At 40.7% G+C, this 24,362-nt stretch overlaps 1 protein-coding gene and 1 long non-coding RNA gene across 2 annotated transcripts in view; one reads left to right on the forward strand and one right to left on the reverse strand.

The window, feature by feature from the left end:
- The window catches only part of ARHGEF38 (Rho guanine nucleotide exchange factor 38), a 34,103-nt gene extending 10,288 nt beyond the window's left edge, over window positions 1–23,815 (forward strand). Inside the window, exons 3-14 of the mRNA XM_068681886.1 lie at window positions 1,381–1,504; window positions 5,235–5,382; window positions 8,408–8,425; window positions 12,191–12,390; window positions 12,900–13,033; window positions 14,670–14,774; window positions 15,965–16,087; window positions 18,533–18,853; window positions 20,509–20,649; window positions 21,834–22,032; window positions 22,210–22,466; window positions 23,333–23,815. Of these exons, the coding sequence (XP_068537987.1) occupies window positions 1,381–1,504; window positions 5,235–5,382; window positions 8,408–8,425; window positions 12,191–12,390; window positions 12,900–13,033; window positions 14,670–14,774; window positions 15,965–16,087; window positions 18,533–18,853; window positions 20,509–20,649; window positions 21,834–22,032; window positions 22,210–22,466; window positions 23,333–23,518 (1,956 nt within the window). The 3' untranslated portion in view covers window positions 23,519–23,815. The remainder of the gene's footprint in view (window positions 1–1,380; window positions 1,505–5,234; window positions 5,383–8,407; window positions 8,426–12,190; window positions 12,391–12,899; window positions 13,034–14,669; window positions 14,775–15,964; window positions 16,088–18,532; window positions 18,854–20,508; window positions 20,650–21,833; window positions 22,033–22,209; window positions 22,467–23,332) is intronic.
- LOC137856480 (uncharacterized) lies at window positions 18,557–22,617 on the reverse strand. The gene is made up of 3 exons (XR_011096505.1): window positions 20,495–22,617; window positions 19,683–19,806; window positions 18,557–18,679 (listed from the first exon to the last, which is right to left on the reverse strand). It is a non-coding gene; the product is annotated as an uncharacterized lncRNA (long non-coding RNA).
- Window positions 23,816–24,362: the final 547 nt, after the last annotated feature.

The raw sequence follows: 24,362 nt of genomic DNA on the forward strand, positions 1-24,362 counted from the left end.
AACATACATTTCGATTCTGTCCCTTGTCAGCGTATTGCCACGTGCACAGCAGAGTTCCAAAGGCAATGCAGGCATTGCACTTCAACGGAGGTCAGAAGTCCTGTGATAGATGTATACAGGAAAAGTAATTTAGAAATTATAACTGTCTTAATTTAATAACCTCTGCATTTTTGAAAGGCTTTCAAGAATGTTATATGGTTTTAAGGCTACTTCTCGGATAAACTACCATATTTGAAAGTTTGTAATGCATTTAGAGAGGGATAACATTTAGAAAATTGACCTAGCAATGAATCTGTTTCATATTTCCAAATGGATAAAAAATGCTTTATCCCCTAACAATTATAAAAAAAATTAACTATGTTAGTACTGAGAGTATATTGCTGATTCTGTTACAATAGCACTCAATTTGATCCTCCCAGCATCTGGTGAGCTGCTGTGTAAGTAAGCAATTCCATTTCTAATGGAGAGACATTCAGAGAGCGTCAATATGGATGTCAAAGTCAGTCTTGCCTTTGTTCTCAGTGTTAGCATACTACCAACCCTATCTCTAATTGTTCCTGAATATTAACTCTTGCCCTGGTGTGTGAGGGTGTATATAACTGCTATATGAAAGTATGTGCCCTGAAAATTCTTTATGTTTCATTAAAAAAAAAAAAAAATCTAAAATTCTGTAGTTATTCTAAAAGGAATAGGAATATGGAGCCAAATATTTTGCTGATGTAATCTGAACCAGTTCACTGAAGTCAGTGGTGTGCTCCCAGACTCTGTAGAAAGCATTTTTGGTTATCTGAATAATTTTTGATTATATGAATACCCAGAACTGTAAATGTGTTTGTTCTAGTGGAAATGATACGATCTTGATTTCACTCTTCAGATATATAGGACCACTAAATTAAAATGGTGCCACCACTTGGAAGTCTTTGTACCTGACAGCTAGCACCAAAGCATCAAGGTCCCGGTTTATGTAGCAGCCTCTGCTAGCAACTAGAAATCAGGGAATCAAAACCACTGTCAACTATTCTTTTTCTCAATGGGAAAATAAACAAACATTTTAAAGGCTGCTAAAGATTTTTCCTCTATTCAGATGATAATGTTTATTTCCTTCCTAGGTAAACACTTTCAGATTAGGAACGAATAGTTCAAAATAAGGTTAAAAACACTTGATAAAATGCCCTTTGTTAACTGCGTCAACCCAATTATACTAATCTGAAAACTGTATATGTATCCTTGAAGTCACAAGGAGGATGTTTATATGAGGTTTTACAGAAGCGATGCTTCCTGGAGTGTCGAACACACAGGGCTTAGCAAGAGAAGGTCTGTAAAATACAATGTCCTTCTTTATCCTTCCTTAGTAGCTGCTTAATATTTGTATTCCATTAGATTGTTCACTTTGACGTGGATGGCTTGTTTAGCAACATTGAATCGGTCCATCAAATATCAGCCAAACTGCTGTCACTGTTGGAAGAAGCCACGACAGATGTGGAACCACCCATGCAAGTAATCGGTATGTTTACTGTCCTCTTGAGTTCTACAAAGCCACGTGAAAGAATAAACATAACACTCTCCTGTCCTCTACCCTCATCAGACCTAACTAGTACTGCTCCCAGAGGCTAACTTGCTACAAGCTGTCCACGGTAATGCAGGCAAAAGAAAATGTGAAACCTGTCCAGTGGCTCTGCTGGGCTCGTAACAGGCCTGGTCATGGTGCCCTCATTCCATCCTTCCAGATGTTGACGGGAAGAAAGGCTGGAGAGAGTGAGTTTAGAATGAGTAAATACCACAACACTGAGTTATGCTATATATTGATAACTTAATTTTCATCTAGCTTAGTGTTACCTACCTAACTGCTCATGCTCAGACCAACTCTTGTATTGCATGCTCATACTGGTACCACTTGAGAAAAGCATTAAAATTGATTGGAATAATAAATACATAAAAAACCCCACACATTGTAAGCATATTTACTGGCAATATAATTCACGTAAGAGGTGATTAAGTGCAATTAACAGGGACATGGTCAGTGAAAGAAAGAAAGCTGTAATTGATACAGAGCTTGTGGGAATCTGTGTAGGAATGCTTGTAGGGATCACAAGTATTTTTAGCAAATGGATTGTCCTTGGATATATCACAGCAATCATGTGTCCTGCAGCTCAGGTCACAACTGTTATGGCTGTGATCTATTCACTTGACCTTCTGGCACAGCTGGAAAAAAACAAGAAGTTTCCATTCATCAGCTCTTCTGTAACTGCTTATTCAGTGCAGAGGCAGTAGGTGATCCAGCTTACGGGATCAGGTGAGAAATCTTAATTAGTTTCAGTGCAAAGTCAGCCAGTTTAGCTTAAAAAAACTTTCAGCTATGATTCAGAGGTTCTCTTTTCCCTAAACTGACCACACACCACAGGTAATGTGTTACAGAAAGAACCCATCTTCTCGCAACTAATGGGGTAAAAACTTGTTGGTTGACATTTGACTGGGAAACGTGGTATTAAAGCATACGAGGCTTGGGAAAAGTATTAATCCTAGTATGTCTCAATCTGGTTTGCCAAGGCAACAGCTTAACGTAGTTTGATGAGACTGTGTTGTTTGGCAGGATTTCAATAAAAGTGCATCATGATGAGTCATAGCCTTAATAAGCAATGTTCTATTCTAGCAGGAAGTGGCTTTCTCACAGCAAGGAGAATCATCCGTTTAGTTCTCTGCCATATCCAGAAGTAAAGACAAACAATTTCATCCATCTCTTAGGGTGTACTTCTCCAGAATCAGACAAAGAAACGTGAAAATACATGGGATTTTGGATCAGAGGGTTGACTTAATTATGGCAGGGAAAAAGATGGAATGTAAGATGAAAGCACTTCTTCCAAAGGCTGAGAGAAAAGCAGGGAGGGTAATTGCATCACTATAAGCAATAAGTCAGTAAGTTTGCCATCCTTTAGAAGCAGAACAGATGATAATTGTGTCTTGAGGATCCTCATAATCAGTGTAAAAGTTGTTAAAGCCAGTCTGTGGAAAAAACAGGATGAGAATCTCTTTAGCACACCCATTATGTTCTATCATGTTTATGGTATTTAAAGATCCTCCATCAAAACATCCTCCTTTGGAAGGCAACCCAGTCACAGTGAGGTTGAAGAGAACTGCTGTTTCCCTGGTTTGGAACTAAAACAATGCAGTTGCTTATATTTATGTCTTTTGATGACAGATTTGGATCTGTCAGAATGCACAAAAGACTCAGTATTTTCAAACCTGTGCCCAAATAATGTATTTTTGGCCCCTAAAGGAAGCTCCCACAGTGATACGCTCAAAGATCAACTGATTCAATCCATACAACTCAAAACCAAGAAGAGCTTTAAGCTTAGGAACCTTAGCTGCTTTTAAAAGATCCCTTCCATGAAATCAGCACATCATTTTTTTTCTCATCATTTAGCATCAACGAAAATACCTGTCATTATGGCGCAGTACGTCAATGAACAGATCTTGGTCATTTCTGTTTTGGAAGACAGAATGATCATTTCCAGGCTCTAATATATGCTGAAGGGAACTGTAAGTCTCTAGTTTGCATTTTTGCTACAGAAAACATGACCTCTCTTGAGAGCTTAGCATTATTACAGGCTGTGCTAAGCACTTGGAGCTCTGCTTAAAGTTAGTGAAAAGTGTGAGAGCTCAGCATCTCTGTAAAGCAGGCACCGAGGGTGCAGAATCAGGAGAGAGCTTGTTAAGGTTTCCCCTCACACTGCCGGCTAGTAAAGGCCGGTGTAGAGAGTTCACGGGAATGTCAGGAGGCAATGTGTCTTGCCAGCCATCAGCATCAGCATTTAACACGAGACAGAGAAAATAGGGATGACAGCACCTGAAGAAGATCCAAGTAGAGGATGCTGCTGCTTTTCTGACGGTGGCCTTACAGTAACTAAAATGAACTTCTGTGGTCTTAACTCAGTCATTGTTGTTCCCTTGTTCGCACCTTGAAACCAACATGCATTAGACAGCCCAGTTAACCTTCACTGCTAGGGGAAAAAACCCAGAGCTGTGTTACTGTGGTAACTGAATCATTTTTCACTTTACGACAGAGCAGTTCAATGCAATGTATTATGAAACAGCCCACTCCGGTCAGGATGAAACATGCAGGATGCCTGACAGCTTTGTGCTCGCTGTGAATGAACGGAGAGCTCCCAATTAACACGGTGTTCGGCTTTTAACTTTAATAATCATCGCTATAACTCAACAGGAATGTTTATAAAACATCGGACTGGTTGCCATGTAGATGGTGCTTCTCCGTAAATGCCCCAGACAGTAGTGTTCACCATCACTGTTGTTTATAATGTGTATTGCCAAGGATGCTGATCAGGGTGCTGCTACAGAAGTGTAGGAGCCAAATGAATATCTCAGCAGAAAAGACGAAGCGTGCCTTCTCCATTCAGATAATATTTCTTAGGTACACGGAAACGGGCAGGGGGGCTTTAGGCTGAGAGAATTACGCACCAGAATTAAATGGGAAATGAGTGCAGGACTACTTCAGTGCCTCTAAAATTCCCAACTGTTTGGGGGGGCAAAATGGTGTCGTAGAGGACTGGAAATGTAAATGTTTTCCCCTTTCAGTTGTATATAAACCTAAGGGCTATATAGAAATGTCTGCAATCCACAGTGGTTTTATTTCATTAGGGGAGGGGTGGAGGTTGTTCCTGTGTCATGTAAAGAAAAATCTCTACTCTAGGCCATAACAACTGCCATTTCAGGATGCTGCAAAACAGATAAACGTGAAATGGCTAATGGGAGATGGAGTCATTATTCCCGTTATAACCCATTTAAGTTCATATTCAGTTGAAAAAAAAAAGTCAAAGGGAAAATTAACATGGTTACATGCACTCCTCCTGCTGGCCCACACCCCAAAATGCTCTCCCCTGAACAGCGAAGCTCTCCTGTTTGGTTTTCACTGAAGGGGTGTTGAGGTGGGGCTGTGAATCAGGGGGTTGTGTATGAAGGGGTGCAGGTGTAGAGGTTTCATCCCTTTTCCAGGGGGAATTTTTGTGCATTAACACTGATATAATGGTGCCCGGCTCTGACAAAGATGAGCAGCTGAGAAATACATGTAATAAATAATGCACATAAACACACAAGATCGTTTCTAAGGGAAGTAAAGTGGAAGCCAGCCTTTTTAGCTCACGGCTAATGTGGTGGAATAATAAAACTCCTTCTGAGATGCCGTTGTCTGGCTTGACACGCTTTGTTTTTCTCTTTAACAGGGGAAGTGTTCTTGCAGATTAAAGGCCCACTAGAAGACACATATAAAATCTACTGCTATCGCCACGATGATGCACACACCATGCTGGAATCCTATGAAAAGGATGAAGAACTAAAGCAGCATTTAAGACACTGTGTACAGTCCTTAAAGTAAGATCTTTTCAAATGATGATTTCCGTCCATAGTCAGTTGCCTGGCAGGGAACATTTTAAATGGATGTAGATGAAAGGTCCCCTGTAAATCCAGAGTTTTATGAGGCTTGCTGGGAGCTCTGGCTTATGCTGCTTTCATGAAAAGATGACAAGCCAGGGGCCATGATTAGATTTCTTTCTCTCTAGGATGGCCAAAAATAGCACAAGAAAGGTTTCTCTTCCCTTAGCTTCAGTGCCCCATACTGGCAGAAGAAATGCTGCATCATATAATGGGCTGCTGGGAACACCTTGCCCTGCTCCTAGGAAACATACTGCCCCCATTTTCAGCACTTCTATTGCTCGAGTTAAAGCAGCGTGCGCTAGAGCTGTTCACACACTCAGGTGTTTCTGGGCCCCTGCTGTAAGGCCCCAGGGATCTGGAGCCTCGTGATGGGGAAATTTGATAGTGGTCAGTGCTGAAGCAAGCTGTCAGGTCAGCCCACCAGTGGAATTTGCTTCGTGCAGCACCAGCCCCTCAGGGAAATGTTTTGAGACCTCGGGGTGAAACACAATAAATGCCTCTCTCTTTCCTTCCATGTGGCTTCCTCCTGCACCCTGTCACGAGAAGCAGCTCACTTTCTCCATGGGCAGCGCTTCTTTTCCCACCCGCAAGCTCCCTCATTTTCTCAAAAATCTTGCAGAGAGCTGTCACGAGGGAGCATACCATGGTCCTTCAGATCATAGGTCTCTCAGGTCTCTCTCCAGCTCCAGAAAAGGCCCGTGCTGCATGCTTCCAGGAGAGATGTAAAGCTATCACAAATAATTAATGGCGTGTACATCAGCAACAGATATTTCAGCTATACCCCAGCTAATGATCAGTCGGCAGAGATGCTTTAAGACTTAGGAGATGGGAAGTATCCTGGAGAGAAATCTGGAAATAGTGGCAGAAGAAACCATTATCAAAATTAAAAGAGAAATGTTTCCTTTGAAGACAGTTTATACTGAAAATGAGGCTTACTTTGTGCAACATGTCCAGTTATTAAATAGACAGCAAAGTATATGTGCAGGGTACTGAGGCTTTAACCACCCTGGAAGCTGAAAGAAATAGATTTTCATATAAACTCAGGCTTTCAGGCTAACGGACGGCCAGGTAACATCCCCTAAGGGGGTGTTTTATTTGCTGACTCCTACAATATTCTTTTCCGGCTAATCAAGAGAAGTTGTTACTGTCATTCACTCATCCCTACTGCTGAGGCAAGAGGATATGGAAGGAAATAAAGATAAAAGATAGTGTCCATGTAGATGCTGGGGTGGAAGTTGCCACTTGAATTCCAGAGGCAGTAAGAGAAGCTCCTGTTCCATCATCACAGCTGGGATTTGTGAAGAGAAAGGATATTTTATGCTGAACCGCTGTAGCCTTTGGTAGCAGGAAGTGACAACACCTTCCTCACAATGAAGCCTTGTTTTGTCTTGTTCTTTCCTGAGTAGCCTTTAAACAGGAACCAATGAAAAAAACACAACTGCAAGTATACTACGTTGTGCTTTTCTCCCAGTGGCTAGGGACTGCTGCCAATTCAAACACGAAGACCTGAAAGCGCATGCTCAGACGTGGAGCTGTGGTCACCTAAACCTTCTTACTTCTTATTAGAGAGCACTTGTCCTAGGAAGAAAACTATGCAGCATTTTTACCAAATAAGTTGCAGACTGTTTTCTGATGTGAGACATAAGATACATGGGGGGCGGTGACTGCTATTTTTGAAAAATGTTTACTTCTTAAATATTTTTTTTTCCTTGGGAAGAATGTTGTTACATTTTAAAACATTTAAAAAGTCAAACTAGAGGCTTCTGTTCCTCAGCTGAGTAATATCTGCCATGCAAAAAACGACTTCTGTATCAGGAGTAATTTGAAAGTGGCTCTCTGCACATCTGTACAGACAAATCAGATTTAATTAGCCATGCTTAGATTCCTGCTCCTCCTGTTGACTGCAGAGGAGAAATTCCATCCCAAAATGTAGGTGTCTGCCTTGGAGACATGTGCAAATCCAAATTCTGTAGAATTCCATGTTTAAGCAGCGATTATGCAAAACGGGGATGTTGTTTGCTAGCTTAGCCAAAGAAATGCATGCAGCTGGTAAAAATGAAAGGATGCTGGCAACTACCTGCTCTGCTTTCAGTCTGAAGTAGTTTGGTCAACTATTACGGGGGCAGAGGGACGTCACGAGCACTCAAAGAGCTGATGGTGCAGAAGCGATGAAAGCGGCAGCTTCCAGATGCTCGGTTAGCCACTGGTGGGCGAGGAGATAGGAGTGCAGGCAGGCAGAAAGCAGTGGCTGATGATGTGATGGCAGCGCTCAATAGCAGAAAAGCTTAATGCAGAGATGAAGCGACATTTTGGTTCCCTTGCACTGGGGTGAACTTCTTGAAGTTCAGTCGTACCAGAAGGAAACTATTCTATGTGCATGTTTGCATATTTCCAAACTACAGTCGTATGTCCCTGCTGCTTTCAGGATATATATTGACATTTTTCTACTCTCAAGAGGTTTCGATTGATATGTAGCCTCCCAAAAAATAGAATAATGTCATTGATTCTCTATCCTAAAAGGCTGAAATATATTCTTTTGCATTTAGAAATACGTTTTTACTTAAAGAAAGTAGACAGGGATGTATTTAAAGTGTGAGAATAACATGCTTAATTTTGCTTTTTGTCTTAAGGACTTGATGATAGTTACTGTTACTAGCACAGTGACCCAAACTTCCTTCTGTAACGGTTTTAGAAGATGACTGGGCTTTACAGCTAAAGTCAGGTTTCTGACAATCCTTTTTCATTTGGGGCTGTCCTTTCAAAAAGATATAGGGCCAGATTCATTGGTACCCTCTGGCTGTTTTGTGCAGTTCTGCTGACACACAGCAGCCATAAACCTAAGTTAACTGGCCAGTTACAGCTGCTCTGTGTCACTGAAGTGTATCTGAGAATCTGGCCCGTGATCTGTATAAATCCTTTTAAGAGGAAGCTAATATATGTTTTGGTTTCTTTTCTTTTGCAGAAAGATGTACGAGGAAGAGTAAGTACTGTATCTTTTTTTTAATGTAAAATAATCTTGAAAATACCTTTTATTTATCTTATGCTTAAAACTGTACATGTAGAAATTTTAAGAAAACAAACCTGTTTCCGTATAATGTATAGATTTCCGCAGGACATGTGTGATAAAGACTCTCAGTTTTAATTTCTCTAAGCCTGTCTGGTTTTCTAATTACTACTGCACCAGCTTTGTACTATTTTTCAAAACTTGTGGTTGATGAAGCTACTTAATTTGGTTGCCAACTCATTCAGAGCCCTTTATTACCACCTTGTTGTCTAATAAATGTCTTAGAGAGCTCCGAGGTCCTCAAGAGTGCTTGTCAACAACTTAATGTCAAACATGAAAATCCAGACACCCTTAAATCATTCTGCATTAGGCCCCTGTGGACCTGCTCAACACACACTAGGCTCACAAGTAAAGCTATTCCTAAGGTGACAGCACCTTTGGTAGCCCTAAATATATAAGAAATCTGTCTTTCTCTAGAGCTTCCCCCTGGCAGTGGCTGGAGGGTTATCAAAAAAGAACAAGCCAATGGTAACACTTTGCCAGAGCACTCACCCAGCCTCTGAAACCTCGTGGTTATGGGACTTCTATGCTTGACGTGACATCTTTGAAAAGCTTAAGGTAGAATTTATCACTTCTGCAGTTTTGGACATCCAGCAGGCCAGGATCATTGAAATGCAACAACTCCTGAAGTTACCTGCAGGGAGAGGTCAGAGGAGGGGTTAGCCAAACTAAAGAAAATGATTGCAACCTAGACCAAAATGTTAAGGGAGAAAAGAGGAGCGGGCACGCTTTATACAGGTAGGAGAGGAACACCTGTAACGTCAGAGAATTTGACAGTCAGTCAGACATCACAAGTAAAGTCAGTGTAAAATAGACTTTGAAGGATTTGCGTATTGAAATCCTAAATTGGGGTTTTCAAGATTTATTCTATGATTTGAAATAGTTTTGCTCCATTTGGTTTTGATGAAGGATGTTCTGTAATCCTTTCTCAAAAGGAGCGGGGTTCTTAAGAGGAACACAACATACCCAGAGAGTAACAATAAGCTCATGTGAGAGAGCAACGCATGTTGAAATAACACAAGACTGGTTGCTCTAATAACTTCATCAGAAATTAACGTCCAGTTTTCTACTTTGAACAATTTCTAGTGGACCATAGCTTACAACCCACTGGCTGAGTTGAAACTGGCTCTTGTAAAGCCTCACAAGGAGTGATGCTGGCTACCTCGCATGGCGTGGTGGCATTTCTGTTTGCCTCTGAAGGGCAGGGCACTCAGAAATGCCACTTCCTGCGATTCAGTGTAGAAGTTGTGGAGTCACAGCAGCCCTTGGGCAGGACTGCACCTGAAAATCTGCTTAATGGTGAACTGGAAAGCATGGTGTAACTCACCCCAAACCATCTCTCAGATTGCTTTTCATTCAAGCATGATCAAGAAAACAATTACATACATAACAGACAATGCTGCCCTTTGCTATCAACTAGATGGGCTGAATTCTGCTTGGATTAACAACTGTGCAGCCTCAGTGAATTCCTTGGGTTTGCGTGAAAGCCCTACAGTAGAGTGCATTATTTACCCTGCATGTTTTGTACTAAGATTAGCTCTCACACAGTAAATTATAAAGCCCAAGTCTTTAAGACACGCTGCGGCCCGTGATGCACGCACACAAATTCAGAACTGCCAAGCCAAACACGACACTGTCCTCAGCCCTGTGACCATACTGGTTATCACGTTCACCACTGGACCTACCTGCGAGACACTGAGAGCATGTGAAACTAAATCCTGAATCACCTCTCTTTGCGTAGCTCGCCACCATGTATTTTTTAAAGCGCTGGCAGTCTTTCTGTGTTTGTGTTTGCTTTGTTGTGAGGAGGGAGGCAGGGCACGCTGCGAAGCTCGCCGCAGTGAAGCCAGCTGCATTTACTGCAGAGCTATGGTGATAATTTGCGATGAGATTAGAGCAGCTACTTACAACCCAGAGTTCTCGCTAAATTCACGATAAGACGGGGGAGAGGCTGAAGCAGCATTGCAAATGAATTATCAACTTAATTTTCTGCACAATGGATGTCACAAGCCTGTTTCAGCCGTGTGGCAAGGCCACGTCCTGCCTGGCTGCTGGGTGCATACTAACAGGGGCACTGGAAACGGGGCTCATCCAGGGAGAGAGGTGATCATCAGATAATCTTGCTGGGGAGAATTAGACGAGTCGAACTTTGTGGCACTTCGTGCCCCAGGGAGTCATTATCTTATAACAAACCTACTATCTCTCAAACCATATTGCTAGACTGTGTCATGCAGATACGCAAACAGAGGGCTGTTTATCACTTGGGCAGCTGTCCAAAGTGCAACTGTATAAAAAGAAGACACTTGAAGATTTTTCCATTCATGAGGCAGCTTTTATAGATTCGCATTCATGGGGCTTTTCAGAGAAAACAATAACAATTTAAGATTTTTTTCTCCTTATTGCTGCCAGAAGCTGAAAGAAGGCAAAATAGCTCTATATATTTAATGTAGGATAGAGGGGAAATGAGGGGGATTGAAATGATGAGAAGGTTTGGGGACATCAAGAAGCTCTAAAAGGCATCTACTGTTAATTTTTTTCATGCAGAACTTTTCACAGATAATGCCTGTGCAAGAGAGATGGTTTAAATATGCAGATGTCTCTTCTCAAAGGCATTCAAATTGTTCGTTAATTAGTCAGCAGTAAGGACTGGCTGTTTTACTTTTTATACATATAAAAGTGGGAAAGAAAGCTTTTTTTTCTCTTTTACTCTTTCTGCTGAACAAAACAATAGATGTCAGCCTGCAAAACCAAGTGGATGTTCCCTGTTTTTTATACTTCTATGCTGTAATATTCCCTCTTCCCATATTCGGAAATCCTTCTTCCCCTGGCATTACCTCTTGCACAGTTACTGTCAGACAACCTTTTTCCTTCCAAGACAGCCTTTTTGGGGCATGCAGATGGAAAGCCTGCTCTGCTTTACTGTCCTTCACGCTGTCACCAACTGCTCACTCATGGTTTCAAGGTGGGGGTCTGTGGGGCAGGGGCATTTCATGGCAGCACCAGTAGTGCCCTGTGCCAGCCCCGTGGAGGCTCAGGCATCCCGCGATGTCACCTGCTGGAAGCCAGCTCAGAAAAATAGCAGGTAAAGGATGGCAGAGCTTGCACTGGCAGGTTGAGAGGTATTGTGAGAAGGGATGCAGCAGTGAAAGGGCATCCCGTTTACTCACAACATGGAGATGTTGCAATTTTAAGGCTGAAGGCCCAGAGCAGGATGTAATGGCTTCAGTCACATGCATTTCTCAAACTTCCTGTTATTTGCTCTTCCACCTACGTCTCCCTTCTTGGGTGTTGTGGTGTGCAACTTGTACCATACACGCCCCTCAGACTGAGTGGGCCAGTTTCAGAGGTAATGTCTAAGCAATAGTCTGGCAAGTTGCTGAAAATACAGAAAACTCAGACCTGGTGTGTATTTCTCACTGAGGGGGCGAGAGGATGGTTTCGTTTACAACGGCCCATGTTCCCTGACAGATGTATCTTATTTTTTGACTTAAGTGGTGATCGCACTTCTATGACTCAGTGCAAAGCATTGCTCTGGTTTTGATATTTTCTGTAGTTGAAAGCTCAACTGAAGGATATAAAAGGCAGCAGGTTCAATGACTAGACAGAAATAATAAGATTTTTTTTTTTTTTGGTCTTCAAGGAGTTTCTCCTTATGTGACTTTTTCTTGGTATAAATTATAGAGGGAAGCCAAATCTAATGGATATGGGATCCCTGATGATCAAACCAGTACAACGGGTGATGAAGTATCCCTTGTTACTCTGTGAACTCTTGAATTCAACTCCTGCTTCTCACCCTGACCACAAGGCTCTACAAGAGGCCCTTTTTGCTATGAAAAGCATTAATGTGAACATCAATGAACTTAAAAGGAGGAAAGATTTAGGTAAGAAAAAGGCACAGTAAATTCTTCTGTCTGTAGGTTTGGGCTGGCAGTTACAAGAGAGGTTTCAGCTCCAGTCACATTGCCACAACAGTTTTGGAAGCTTGTACTAACTTGTATAGTACACTGGGCTTCAAGAAAGTAACAGATGCCTTAATGTCACTTGTCCTCAGCAGCTATGCTATCTGACAAAGGATGCAGACTCCAGAAACATGAAAATGATGAAAGAATTCATGTCATAGCCATGTTCATCGTCAGTTATGCAGTTGCAAACACTGATAATAATTAAGACGCTGTGATAGCACTATTTCTTATAGACTTGCCATGCTGAAGCCTTAACTTCACTCTTCTCAAGGCTAGCATTGATAACAGGGTTTTCATCATTTTCACACAAGATTACAGCAAGTGACATCAAAGTGTCTGGTCTCAAATGGTTTCATATTTGTATCCCCATCCCTGTGAAAAGCCCTGTGAATACAGACTATTAGTGTCATGAAATTCTCTCTCTGCAGTGCTGAAGTATAAGAGGAATGATGATGATGAAACCCTTAAAGAAAAGTTTTCCCGACTGAATATTCACTCCATTAGCAAGAAATCCAAGAGGGTCACCAGCCATCTGAAAATACTGACGGGGGGAGAACCTCAGGTACTTACTCATCCAACTGCAGATTTGCATTGACAGCTTCAGTTCTGCTTTTGCACTGGGCATTTTTAAAGACATTTTGGAAATACAGTTTGTGGTGTTGCCTTTTTCCTGCATCATTTATAAAGTCCTTTTCTGAGTGTCACGTAAGACAGGAAAGCTCTTTGTGATTGAAACAGAAAATAGCATAATGTATTCTCTACCTTTTCCTCTTTTATCTAAGTTTCTCAAACTTCAGATCTTTAGCAGAGAGGAAGCGACCGGTAGTTTTGTGAAAATCAGCCTCTGATCAGCTCTTTGTGGATAAACTGGCAATCCTTATTGTTGGTTTTGTGAACAAGTTCTGGCCGTTTTACTCTGCACCTAACATTCAGGTCCTGAGCCCTGCAAGGAAGATGAGCAATACTCCTGATTAGTAAAGGCCACGGCTTTTGCCTCCACATGCATAAGGATCTCTAACCATCAAAATTACCAGAGGCAAAGAACCCTGGGATAAATCCAATGGGGGTTGGGTGGCCAAAACCAAAATGCTCTTTCATAATTTCAAGGTTGTGATTCAAAACCTACCAGGATAAACACATTCAGAAGAGCTCCAGTCTGAATCTCAAAGAAAATCAATTATAACTGACCTTGAAAATGGTATCTGGTGCACCTCCCTACAGGAGATAGCTGATCGTGGCAAGGTCACTTGCCTTTCTAGATGTGACTTTACAAGATTTGTGCCGTTTTTTTCCTGTTTTGTTTTTTATCAGTGGTTTCCCCCTTTCTCTGACGCAAATTACCCACATTTATTTTTTCTGCTTTTTTATTTGCACAATGGAAATTTTTGTATTTTCACTGGTTTTCCCACCAAATCCCATGGCAGAGTAGAACACTGACAAGGCTATATAACAAGGCTATATAATCAAAGAAAACTATGGAATTAAACTTGATTAAGAGAAGGTGTGATTTTTTTAGATGCCTTTTTTTTTTTTTTTTTTAATTAACCTTAAAATATTGGAGAATTTAGAATAAGGAGATATGTGTTAAAGATTCAGCCCTCTCTTCTGCTTAAGTAAAGAAAGTCTTCAATTCACATCTCTGAAAAATGCTGTGACCCTTACAGCAACCCTCCTGAAAAACAGACCTGAGATTTCTCAATTTCCTTAACTAAAAGGTAGGCAGAAATAAATGCATTTTCAGGCTGCATAAGAAAAGTAGAGAAGCTCGTTTCCAGCTGCAGAGGTTACAAGCTGAAGAGCTGGCGTGGCTCTAGAGCTAACAGCTCCACCTACAGCCTGCCTGGGAGAAATCTCTCCATTACCCACCCGAATGAGCATGCAGGGAAATAATGCTATGACATAAAACTATAATATATTATCACCACTGTTCCCCCAAATGGAGCAACAATATACAAAGAATTGAGAGTTTTACTGATGCATGTAGATGTGCAACTGTTTGGAAAAAATTAAAATCTGTCATATTGCCCAGTGTCTTTGACTCTTCTTGGATTAAAATTGGAGTTTGGGGGAATTAGGGACCAATCTGTTCTGCTTTCAAAGGGAGGAGTTCAGAGAAGGTTTGGGATTTTTCCAGCGGAGCCCTAGGCACTTCTTTAATTAGCCAGACTCCAAAATAACAGTGGAAACATCTATTTTAGGTGAAAGATCAAACCTTTAATAGGGAAGAAAAGCTGTTTCGAAGTTTAGAGAAGACTGTGAAATTGTGTGTGAAGAACATTTCATCCTCCTCACAACATCTACAGGTGGGTACATGCCTTTATGAAATCCGTGGCCACAAACCACGTCCATAACCAGTTTAGCAGACATTTCTGCCCCAGATGAGGCAACCCCAAATTATTTATAAGCAGGCTTTTCTACAGCATACTATTAAATAAATCAGCTGTGCTTCTGCTGCATTACTGGGCAAAGAAGTTATGAAGCCCATTCTTCTGCCTTTTTTTTCCTCACATAATTAGGAACCAGGCTCTGTGGAAACCCATGGGTATAGTACAGTAAAGAAAGTGCTGTCTGGTAGCACGGTTACTACTTTCAATCACTGTGCAAGCCATCATATATACCCCATACAAATCCTGCAGTAGAGCACCAACTAGTTGTCATAAACAATGGCAGAAATGAGTTGCAGCCACATGAATTAAAATGTCCTAAAATATGTGTTTTGGACAAAAGGACTCCTTCCTTAATTCTCTTGCTAGGTGGTGTTGAGGGTTAGCATTAGATGGACACAGTTCTCAAGTGCTGTAAATGTTTTTGCTTTAATCTACCCCTCGGAAGATGCGGGTTTGCTGGTAACTTACCAGCTTTTTCCCTCTCGTGGGCAACTTGTCAACTTTGTAGAAGCCACAAGGTGTACGTGTGCCCAAGCTGGACCTGGAGTTTATTTGAGAGGTAGGCAAGATCAATAGCCAGCTGGCCAGAACTTATCGCAAACACACCTTGTTTGGCTCAGCAAACAGGGGAAGGGCTGCGAGCTCAGCCGACAAAAGTTGTTGCCTGTAATGGTGTTGACAGTTCCTTATCCAAACGGATGCACACTTCATTAAGATTAAAATTCACTGTAAGTGAAACACACTGCAGTCCTACTTGGTCCTCCAAAATAGGCCTTTCAGGGTGCATGGTGCTTGAGATGGTGTCTTGCCGAGAAGTAGTTAACTTCCAGTGGGACTTACATTAGATTGGAGCACAGTTTTTTTCCAGTTGAATATTAACAACTTTATTCTTCAATAGTTTGCATTGAAAATAGGCAAAACACATAAACGTATTTTTATAGTAAACAATTCCACAATGGCTGGAAACTGCACAGAAAAAAAGCAAATAGGTATGCAAGATGGAAAATATTTCTGATTCCATCAATAATATTGCAGTCAATGAGTGAATGCAGCACATTAAAACAAATTGTAATGTTTTTTCATCTTCCTACCATCTTCTCATTTAGGATTCCATACACCTGGCTGCACAGAACATAACTGGGCTTCAGGAAGTCTTGCAAGACAAAGAAGATGAAGTCAAGAACCACTCGAAAAAACTAAACAATACTGCAAATCTCTGTGAAGACCTTGTAAGTTTATGCAACACCCAATGTCACACAGATAACTGCCTGTGAGAGAACAAATGTATGCAAGACAGACAAGACAGAAAAGAGCAAAAAAAAACCCTTCAGGAATACGTTAGGAAAGATAGATGAGTGTTTGTTTGTTTGTTTGTTTGTTTGAGTTTCTACAGGAAATCAGATAAAATTCAGTTCAAGTACATTGTGTTTCCCTGAAAGAGCTAAAGAGAACTTCTTAAGCTAAATTCCTGTGTTGAAGCTAAAGTCCTTGTGCTAAATTTGCATCTTTCTTCTGAGCTTCAGACAAGAGCAGCGGATCTCTGCTTTTACCAGTTTTGTTACCAATATTCAGAGTTTCACAGTGACTTTTGCAATCTTTGTTGTAGTCATGAATTATTATTAGCTCCTAGAATCACAGATCCGTGAAAATCTCAGTTTTATTACTTTTTCAAGTGAGTTACCATGCTTCATATAGAGAAAAGTTGAACAATCTGGATATAGACCATGAACATTAAAAAAGAAAACAAATCACCTAATAAACTGTAAGATTTTTCACATATTCTCTGGCTTTCAGGGTCCAAAGGAACTCTAATGCCTGTCTGTACTAAGATACACTAAAATGTCTCTTCAAACAGCTCAGGCTGGAAAAATTCAGAGGTGGAGGTTTTCTTATGCCTTCCTAGGTCTGTGCTGACTAAAATGCAGCTATTCAATCCTTTCCAAAAAAATGAAAACAGCATCTGCCAAAAACCAAAAGGATTTTTGACAGACCACATCCTCCCAGATAATGACAGGGAAGTGAGATGGTGTATTTCCATTCCTTTGAAGTTCCAGAATTTAAAAAGAAACTCAAAAATTAGTTGCGATAATTAGATTTTCTTTCAATAAATTTAAAATGGATGAGTGCATGAAGTAAAGAAGAGGAACACCTCTATCACTGCAAAGATGAGTGTGTCCAGAATGGAAAATGTTCCTTCCCCCTCTCTGCCCCACCCCTCCCTTTACAGAACCATCAAAGAAAAGCAGAAGAAATTCCACAAGAGGTAGAACAGAAAACTTTTCTCAAAACTAAACTTCGTAACTCCTATTGACTCATAACCCAACTGGCCTGAAGGTCTTTGTACTTTACAAAAAGAAACCAACATTTTAATAGTATTCAACTGTGGACATTGTTTTAAACCATGTTTATTTCAATTTATTTTCTATTTGTTTGTCTGTCTTGGATTTAAAACAGACATACTTTATCTTATATATAGTTAAAACAAACTAACAAACAAACAAAAAGCTGTTGTACTGATGTTGAAAAATGAATAGCTATTTGCATGTTTTCCTGAATCAGCATTGGACTCAGAGTATGACATTTCTATCCTTTTGTGCATTTGTCAATAATGAATATCTTCCTCTCATGTTTTAGGGAAAACTTTAGGGCAGAAATCCACAATAGCCTCTTCATTTCCAGAAATCAGGACCAGCAGTTTGGAAAAATTGTTTTCTTAACACATCAAAAATTGCTTCACTATACACAGCCTAGTTTTTCAAGTGGAAATGAAATGAAAACTACCTAGCCAGTACACATCAACTTGGCCTTGGGAGAGCATTTCTGGTGCTAAAATGGATGTGCCCTCAACCGTGGGGTGCTACAGAGGGGAAGAGGGACGGTTGCTCTTTTATTCTCACAATCAACCCGACAAGTTATTTCACAAAAAACATCCAAGGGTTTTAACATGATGATGAGGTTTACTCAAGAAAAGCCTGTTCTATATTTGAACACATGGCTATCAAAAATAAATGTTATTTAGTGCGATATTAATCCTTTGAGACAATTAGAGGCTAATGGAAAGATCTAAGGAGGATTTTTTTACCAGTTATCTAGTTTTGCTGATTACTAGAGATAAAACCAACAAGCATAGCACAACTTAATCAAGTGATTGTGTTTGCTTAAAAAGGAATAGAGTTATGGCTATTTCTAGGAAAAGAAAAAAAAAATAAACCTTTGATATAATTCAAAACAAAGACTGCCATTTAACAAGATGTCAATGTCTCTAGACTACATGGGCTGGAAATCTCCATTTTATTGGAGTGTAACACTACTAGGCACTAAAAAGCACACTCACCTGTTCTCCAACTTCAGTATTCATGGTTATCCTACACTGACCCTTGCCTCATTTTTTCCTCCATGGTAACACAAAGGGCAGTATCACCAGCTGCATGCTCCAAGGGACCATTTGCATTATCAGAGACTTTAAGAGGCAAACCTGTTACCCCTCCTTTGCAATGTTATGAAGGAACTTCTAACTCATGCTAGACCCTGTGTGAAGCTGCCCCTGACAGCAACACTTTGTGAAGAGCCAGTAACAGATTGCTTGTTAGGCTGCAGTCAGGCTTAACCCGTTACTGGGTCTGAAGAACTGTTTGAATGAAATAATCTGTAGTTCTGTTTTATTACCTTTCCAGATGGCTCAACTGGACAAGCTTGTTTTGATTCCTCTCTCAGCACTACAAGCCTTGTTTGCAGGCCCACAGAAGCTCATCCAGAAGCGCTACGACAAGTTGTTGGACTACAACAGCTACCTTCAGAGGTCAACAGGAGAAGAGCTGGACCTGGCAAAGAAAGACTATGAGGCTTTAAATGCACAGCTAGTGGAGGAACTTCAGGTATTCAACCAAGCAGCCAAAAAGATTGTGTTGAACTGCCTGTATTGCTTCATCACCCTCCTCAGGAATATTATGTCTGCAGCACTTCAATCAAATTCTTCTGTGGTGGTGCCTGTTCCAGTAAGTACATTAGAAATAGGCATAGCTCTGCGTGTATGCCTCTTTCTGCGTGATTTGGGTAGAGATATGTAGGACACGTACCTACATGCTACACCAATTTTACTTGGTCTGCTAAGCAGTCAGGCTTTGGGATTTTTTTTTTTTTTTTTTTTTTTTTTTTTGCAAGCCCAGCAATTTTAAGTTTGCAGCTTAAGTTTTGTCAGCCTGGACTTTTTGCTGAGAATGATCCTAATGCAGCTGCTCCAGCTATTGCAGCAAAGGTAATGGCGAGAACATGACAGTAAGGCAAAATGGAGGCGGTCTCTAGCATTTAACCTGGCTTTTTTTAGGGGGCTCTGCCCTGAACAGCCCAGAAAACAGGGCAAGAGAAATTCTAAGGAAGTTCATGAACACTTCTGGTAGTATTGGATCTGCAGACTCACACTGATGGCTGCAGAGAAGTGGCTTAGGAGATCTGATGAAATCATTTCTATGAAAACCAAGTTGCTTTTAAATCCAAATATGCTGCAGAAGCTCCTGCGCAGTAGGAATAGGCAGAAAGGAATAGCTTCGTCTATGCTGACATTTTTAGAAAGTTACAATCATTTCACTCATGGAGTCAAAGCCACAGCAAGGCAAGGATGCCTATCTGAGCTACACAGAAGTGCGTTAGTTCCTCCAGCCCACACGACTTTCTGTGCAGTGTGAGCATTACCTTAAGATTGTGAAATTATTCTTAATTTGTGTGAAAATTACACAATGTTTGTTTTGTTGTATTTTTCCCTGGAAGACTTGAGCCCTCTTATAAACACACCTGTGACAATGCCTCCCCACCTCCAAACCCACTCACCTGAACTGCAGCCTAGTAACTGTATCTGGATAAGCCTCTACATGTGAAACATGTTGTACTAAGGCCCTTCTGGAGTATCCCTTTCCACCCAAGGATGAACAAAGCACTTTATAGTCAGGGGTAGCTGAAAAATTGAGAAAGCGAGGTCAGGATCAAAAGATAGAGCTGCACTGTTTAATTGGAAAATGAAAGCTTTTCCTGCAGGAAAAAATTGGATTCCTGTAATTTGGCTATTTCATGCTTTGGAATACACACTATTGCATCAAGTGTTGCTTTCTATGGTGCTTTTCCTACAAAATTACCTTTTTTTCTTTTCTTTTCTGTTTACATCAGCAAATACATTTGGGGTTAGGCATAGACCAAAAGCACTTACCCAGTGCCACAGAGCTTCAGTTTACCCATCTATCTTTAATCTGGTAGCAGCACACAGTTGCACAAATGCACAGCTGTGGGGTAAGCTACTCCAAGCCTTACAGCACATCGGCCACTCTGTGATAACTGCTGAGATGAGCATTTGCATCTGAAAGCAGGTGGCTCAGTACTGTAAATGCAAGGCTGTTCATTTACATTTTTGTTGCTGTTTAGAATATTTTTTAATGATTAACTTAAATCTCTATGTCCTGTAACTCTACTAGTAATCATTTGAAACTTTTTTAAGCACAGATCTTTCTTTTCTTTCTGCCTAGTACACTATAGGATCTGCAGGAAATTGCAGTAACTTGTCAGGTTTTGTGATTCCTACTGTTCAGCCCATTAAACCAAATCTGCTGTCTCAAATCTCCTTACCATTTTGTTCATGAGATCTAACCCACCTTTGTGTTTGCAGCTGTCTTCCTCAAGCATCTGTGAAGTGCAGAATCAGTTGATGGAGGAGGTTCACAAGCTGAATTTTGTAAAAGAAAACAGCAGCGCAACCTTTATTGAAAGAAAACTGAGCTTTGAAAAAAAGAAACCTGTCCCTTCTCCAGTGAGTATCATACATCTGAATTGTATATGAATCATCCGCTTTTGATCACTTTAGAGACAAATCCATATTTATGCCACTTAGAGGGCTTGCTCCCTTCATTGGGAATCTGAATTGGGTTATTGGAATGAAGCTGTTCTATTGACCAGTAGCTTCACAAGATTTTTGATGCTGTCTTCATGTTATTTTGAAAATCTGCTTGAAATCACCTTTGATTATCCTTAGGTCTTTAAGCACACGATAAGTCCAAGGCTGCATATGCAAAACTGGATCATTTCTCTCGTTAAACACTCTTGCAGTGAATCTTATTCTTTGAATTCAGAACTTTTCCTGATTCTTAGCTGCAGTTCTGTTTATATTTGTGTTTACACACGTATGCCCACACATACACCCCCACAGCAGAAGACACATAAAGTCCAGCAGGAAACCTGCATGCCTGTGGTTCTCAACCTTCTCAGACATTTACAGAGCTTTCAGGCATCCAGTTTACAGAACAATATAAAGCCATATATATATACAGTACAATATAAAGTCAGCTGCAGATTTACAGGAGAAGCCAAGGAAGCGGGAGGATTCATTTTAGCATCAGTAAGGCACACATACTCTTGTGATTGTGGTACGTTGGAGTCACATTGATGTGCAGCATCTCCATCTCTGCCCTCTAACCAAACTGACCAAATATGCTTCCCGCAGTTAATAGCACCTTGCCCTTATATAGCAAAATAATTTTGTACCATTCGGTTTCTACGGAGTTTTTACCTAGTGCCTTGTCATGCAAGTTGTTATATGACCCTAGCATACCTCTGCTAATTTTATTATGCTTTTTGTAATTTTACATAGGAAATCAAAGATCATTGTTAGTAAAAACTATTAAAGCAGTTACAGTTCACATGCAGAACACAGACTCTTGTGGAGTACTGGCTAAGAGATATTTCATTATATTCCTGTATTTCTTTCTTTGGAATCTGCCCTTTATTGGTCAGCTATTAAAATAACAGATGGGCAGGCCCTGGCTGCATAAGCAAAGGAGATTTGGTTACCTATAGCTGTGTAACTAACTCCTTGATCTGTGTGTAAGAAAGTAGTCAGCTGCCACATGCAGTGTACACTAGTTCTTTTTATGCATCTGTGCTGTTCTAGAAATGGCTTCAGCATTATTCCTAGTGAATAATTTTTCTTCTTTTCAGCTCGAATCCCCACGCCAAACAGAAGCCGACAGGTCCAAGCTGCTGTCTACGTACAGCACGGAACTGCTGTATCAAGCTAAGCGCAAGTGCAATGCCACGCAGGAATTCGATATTGATTTGCATGAAGGAGAACTGGTGGCTGTCGTGGAGCAAAAGGACCCCTTCGGAAGTACGAGCAGATGGCTTGTTGACACAGGAAGTAAGTTCTTTGCACAAACATCCCAATAACAGCTTCCCTTTGGGCTATTGATTTCTTTTCATTTTCTGCCCCATCTGTTTGCCTCTGTCATACTGACAGCTGCATAAAACAGTTGGTTTTGAAATCATTTAACTGTATTTTGCTGCTTATTTTTTCTCTTTCTATTCTGATATGTAGACCTTAAGGGGTACGTGTATTCCTCCTTCCTGAGGCCTTACAATCCAGACAAAGTGCAGAAGGATGTAACAGAGAACAACTTCTGGGATGATGATTTTGATAATATCAGCCTCTTTGTCTCTTCACGGCCCTCCTCTGACAGCAGCACAAGTCCAGGGCACAAGAAAAGTGACAGCAGCTCATCTCTTCACTTCTGTGAAAATCCGACAACTAATGGCACAGGGACTGGTGCTTTTCAGGATGTGGATGATCAGCAAGTAAGTATAATACCTGTTGTGCCCATCTTCTTGTTTTTCTTATTTCAAATACAGAATTATACTGATTATAATTTAAATAATTGTTTAAATAATTTAAATAATTTCCTTTTGCACTGGAAAAGCCTTGCACTAATCTCTCAGTATGATGTAGGAATTTGATATCCTCTGTTCTCTGGCTTTCTTCAATAGCTACAAGGTAGGAAAAGATACACACATAAACTGTGAATCATAGTCCCGTCTCACAAAAGACACACCTTTGCATCGCTTCACCACATGTACAATGTCCCAGAGTTCTCCCTTTGCAATGAGTTTGGGGATTTTCCCACTTAACTTTGACAAGACAGCTGGGGCAAAGCTGATCAGCAAGGCACAGAAGTACCCCGTTTTAACCGTCTCCAGATCAGATCGCTGCAGATAGGATCTCTGGCAGCTGAGAAGATGGCTTGAGGGATCCGTCCTAGCAGCTGCCACATTTAAGCGCGGGAGCTTTAGGAGAGGTGATTCTCTACATGGAAACCTTGCTGGAAATTCTTGGGCTTGTCCAAGGCTGCTTGGTGTGACAGCAACAAACACTTGGTATGAGCTGAAAACCTTACTGACGTAATGCTCTCTTTTGTTGATACCTCAGAGCTTGTTTTGTTCCTTCCCATGCAGAATTCCTCAGATCCTTCAGTTTTACTTTTTTTTTTGGCACTGTTCTTTGTACTCTGTGCAGCAATTACAAACCATGCAGTTACATAGTGGCTCAGATACGTTCTCACACATTTATATATACAGAATTCACGCTAACACACGACAGGGTAAAATGTGGCTACATTTCTGAATTCAAGTTTTGTTTTCTTTTTTTTGTGGCTTTCCTTTTTCAGACCTTCTACGCTGTTTATGCATTTCAAGCAAGAAATGATCAGGAACTCAGTCTTGAGGAGTACCAGAAGGTTAGGATACTTCGTTTTTCTGACCTGAGTGGCAATAAAGAATGGTGGCTAGCAGAAGCCAAAGGTCAGAAAGGATATGTACCATCTAATTATCTCGGGAAGATGACATACGCTTAGGAACAGAAAGGTCCATTCAGCGTGTTTCTCTGAAGTAGACAATAATAATCTATTACAGTTTGCAGAAAGCAAGGCAAACTCACAATTGACTGACAGAAGCCATGGCATCTGGTACAGTGCACACATGATATTGAGAACCTCCATTCTCCAAAAGCCGTCACCTTGTCAAGACCTGAGGGAGAAAACATTTAATAGGAAGACTGATTCTGATTAACATCTCGAAGAGCTTGCTTTTCTATTACCCCATAATTTTCTCTTCTGTCAGTGTCCTACGTCAAAAGTCAACCTACAAGTACACATTGCAGCTAACGTTATGTTTTTCTTTCATGATATTCAGCAAATAATATTCCAGATGAAGACAAATAGCCTTGAAAAAGGACAAATTCAGTCTTCAGGGATTTGTAGTTCAAAATGAATTATTCCTAAGCCCCTACCTTGATGAACATAGACAAATCTCAATACTCAGGGCTTTTGCATTGTCTGTTTTTATCCTCAGCCACTTTTGTAACGAACCTTTTTCTCAGTGACAAATATTGAAGTGGGAAAAGAAAAAGGGTTTCATTTTCATAGGAAACATTTCAATTTAAAACATACTGAGTATGTTGGTGCTAGTGGCTGGTCTCAGGGAAGAAGGTATATTTAGCTAAATATGGAAATGCGTGGAGAGGAATAGCAGGCAAAAGAAACAGGTAACGTGAAATAGGGAAGTTATAATTCTCAGAAAAAAAATCACAACTACTTCATATGATTGGCAATCATTTGTAGCAATATGAATGTGCCTCTAGGTTTGAAATTACATGCCTCTAGACTAACTGTGTTATAGTGCAGGATCTGTGTAGTGAAA

This window comes from Anas acuta, chromosome 4 (assembly GCF_963932015.1).
Source record: "Anas acuta chromosome 4, bAnaAcu1.1, whole genome shotgun sequence".
Lineage (NCBI taxonomy): Eukaryota > Metazoa > Chordata > Aves > Anseriformes > Anatidae > Anas > Anas acuta.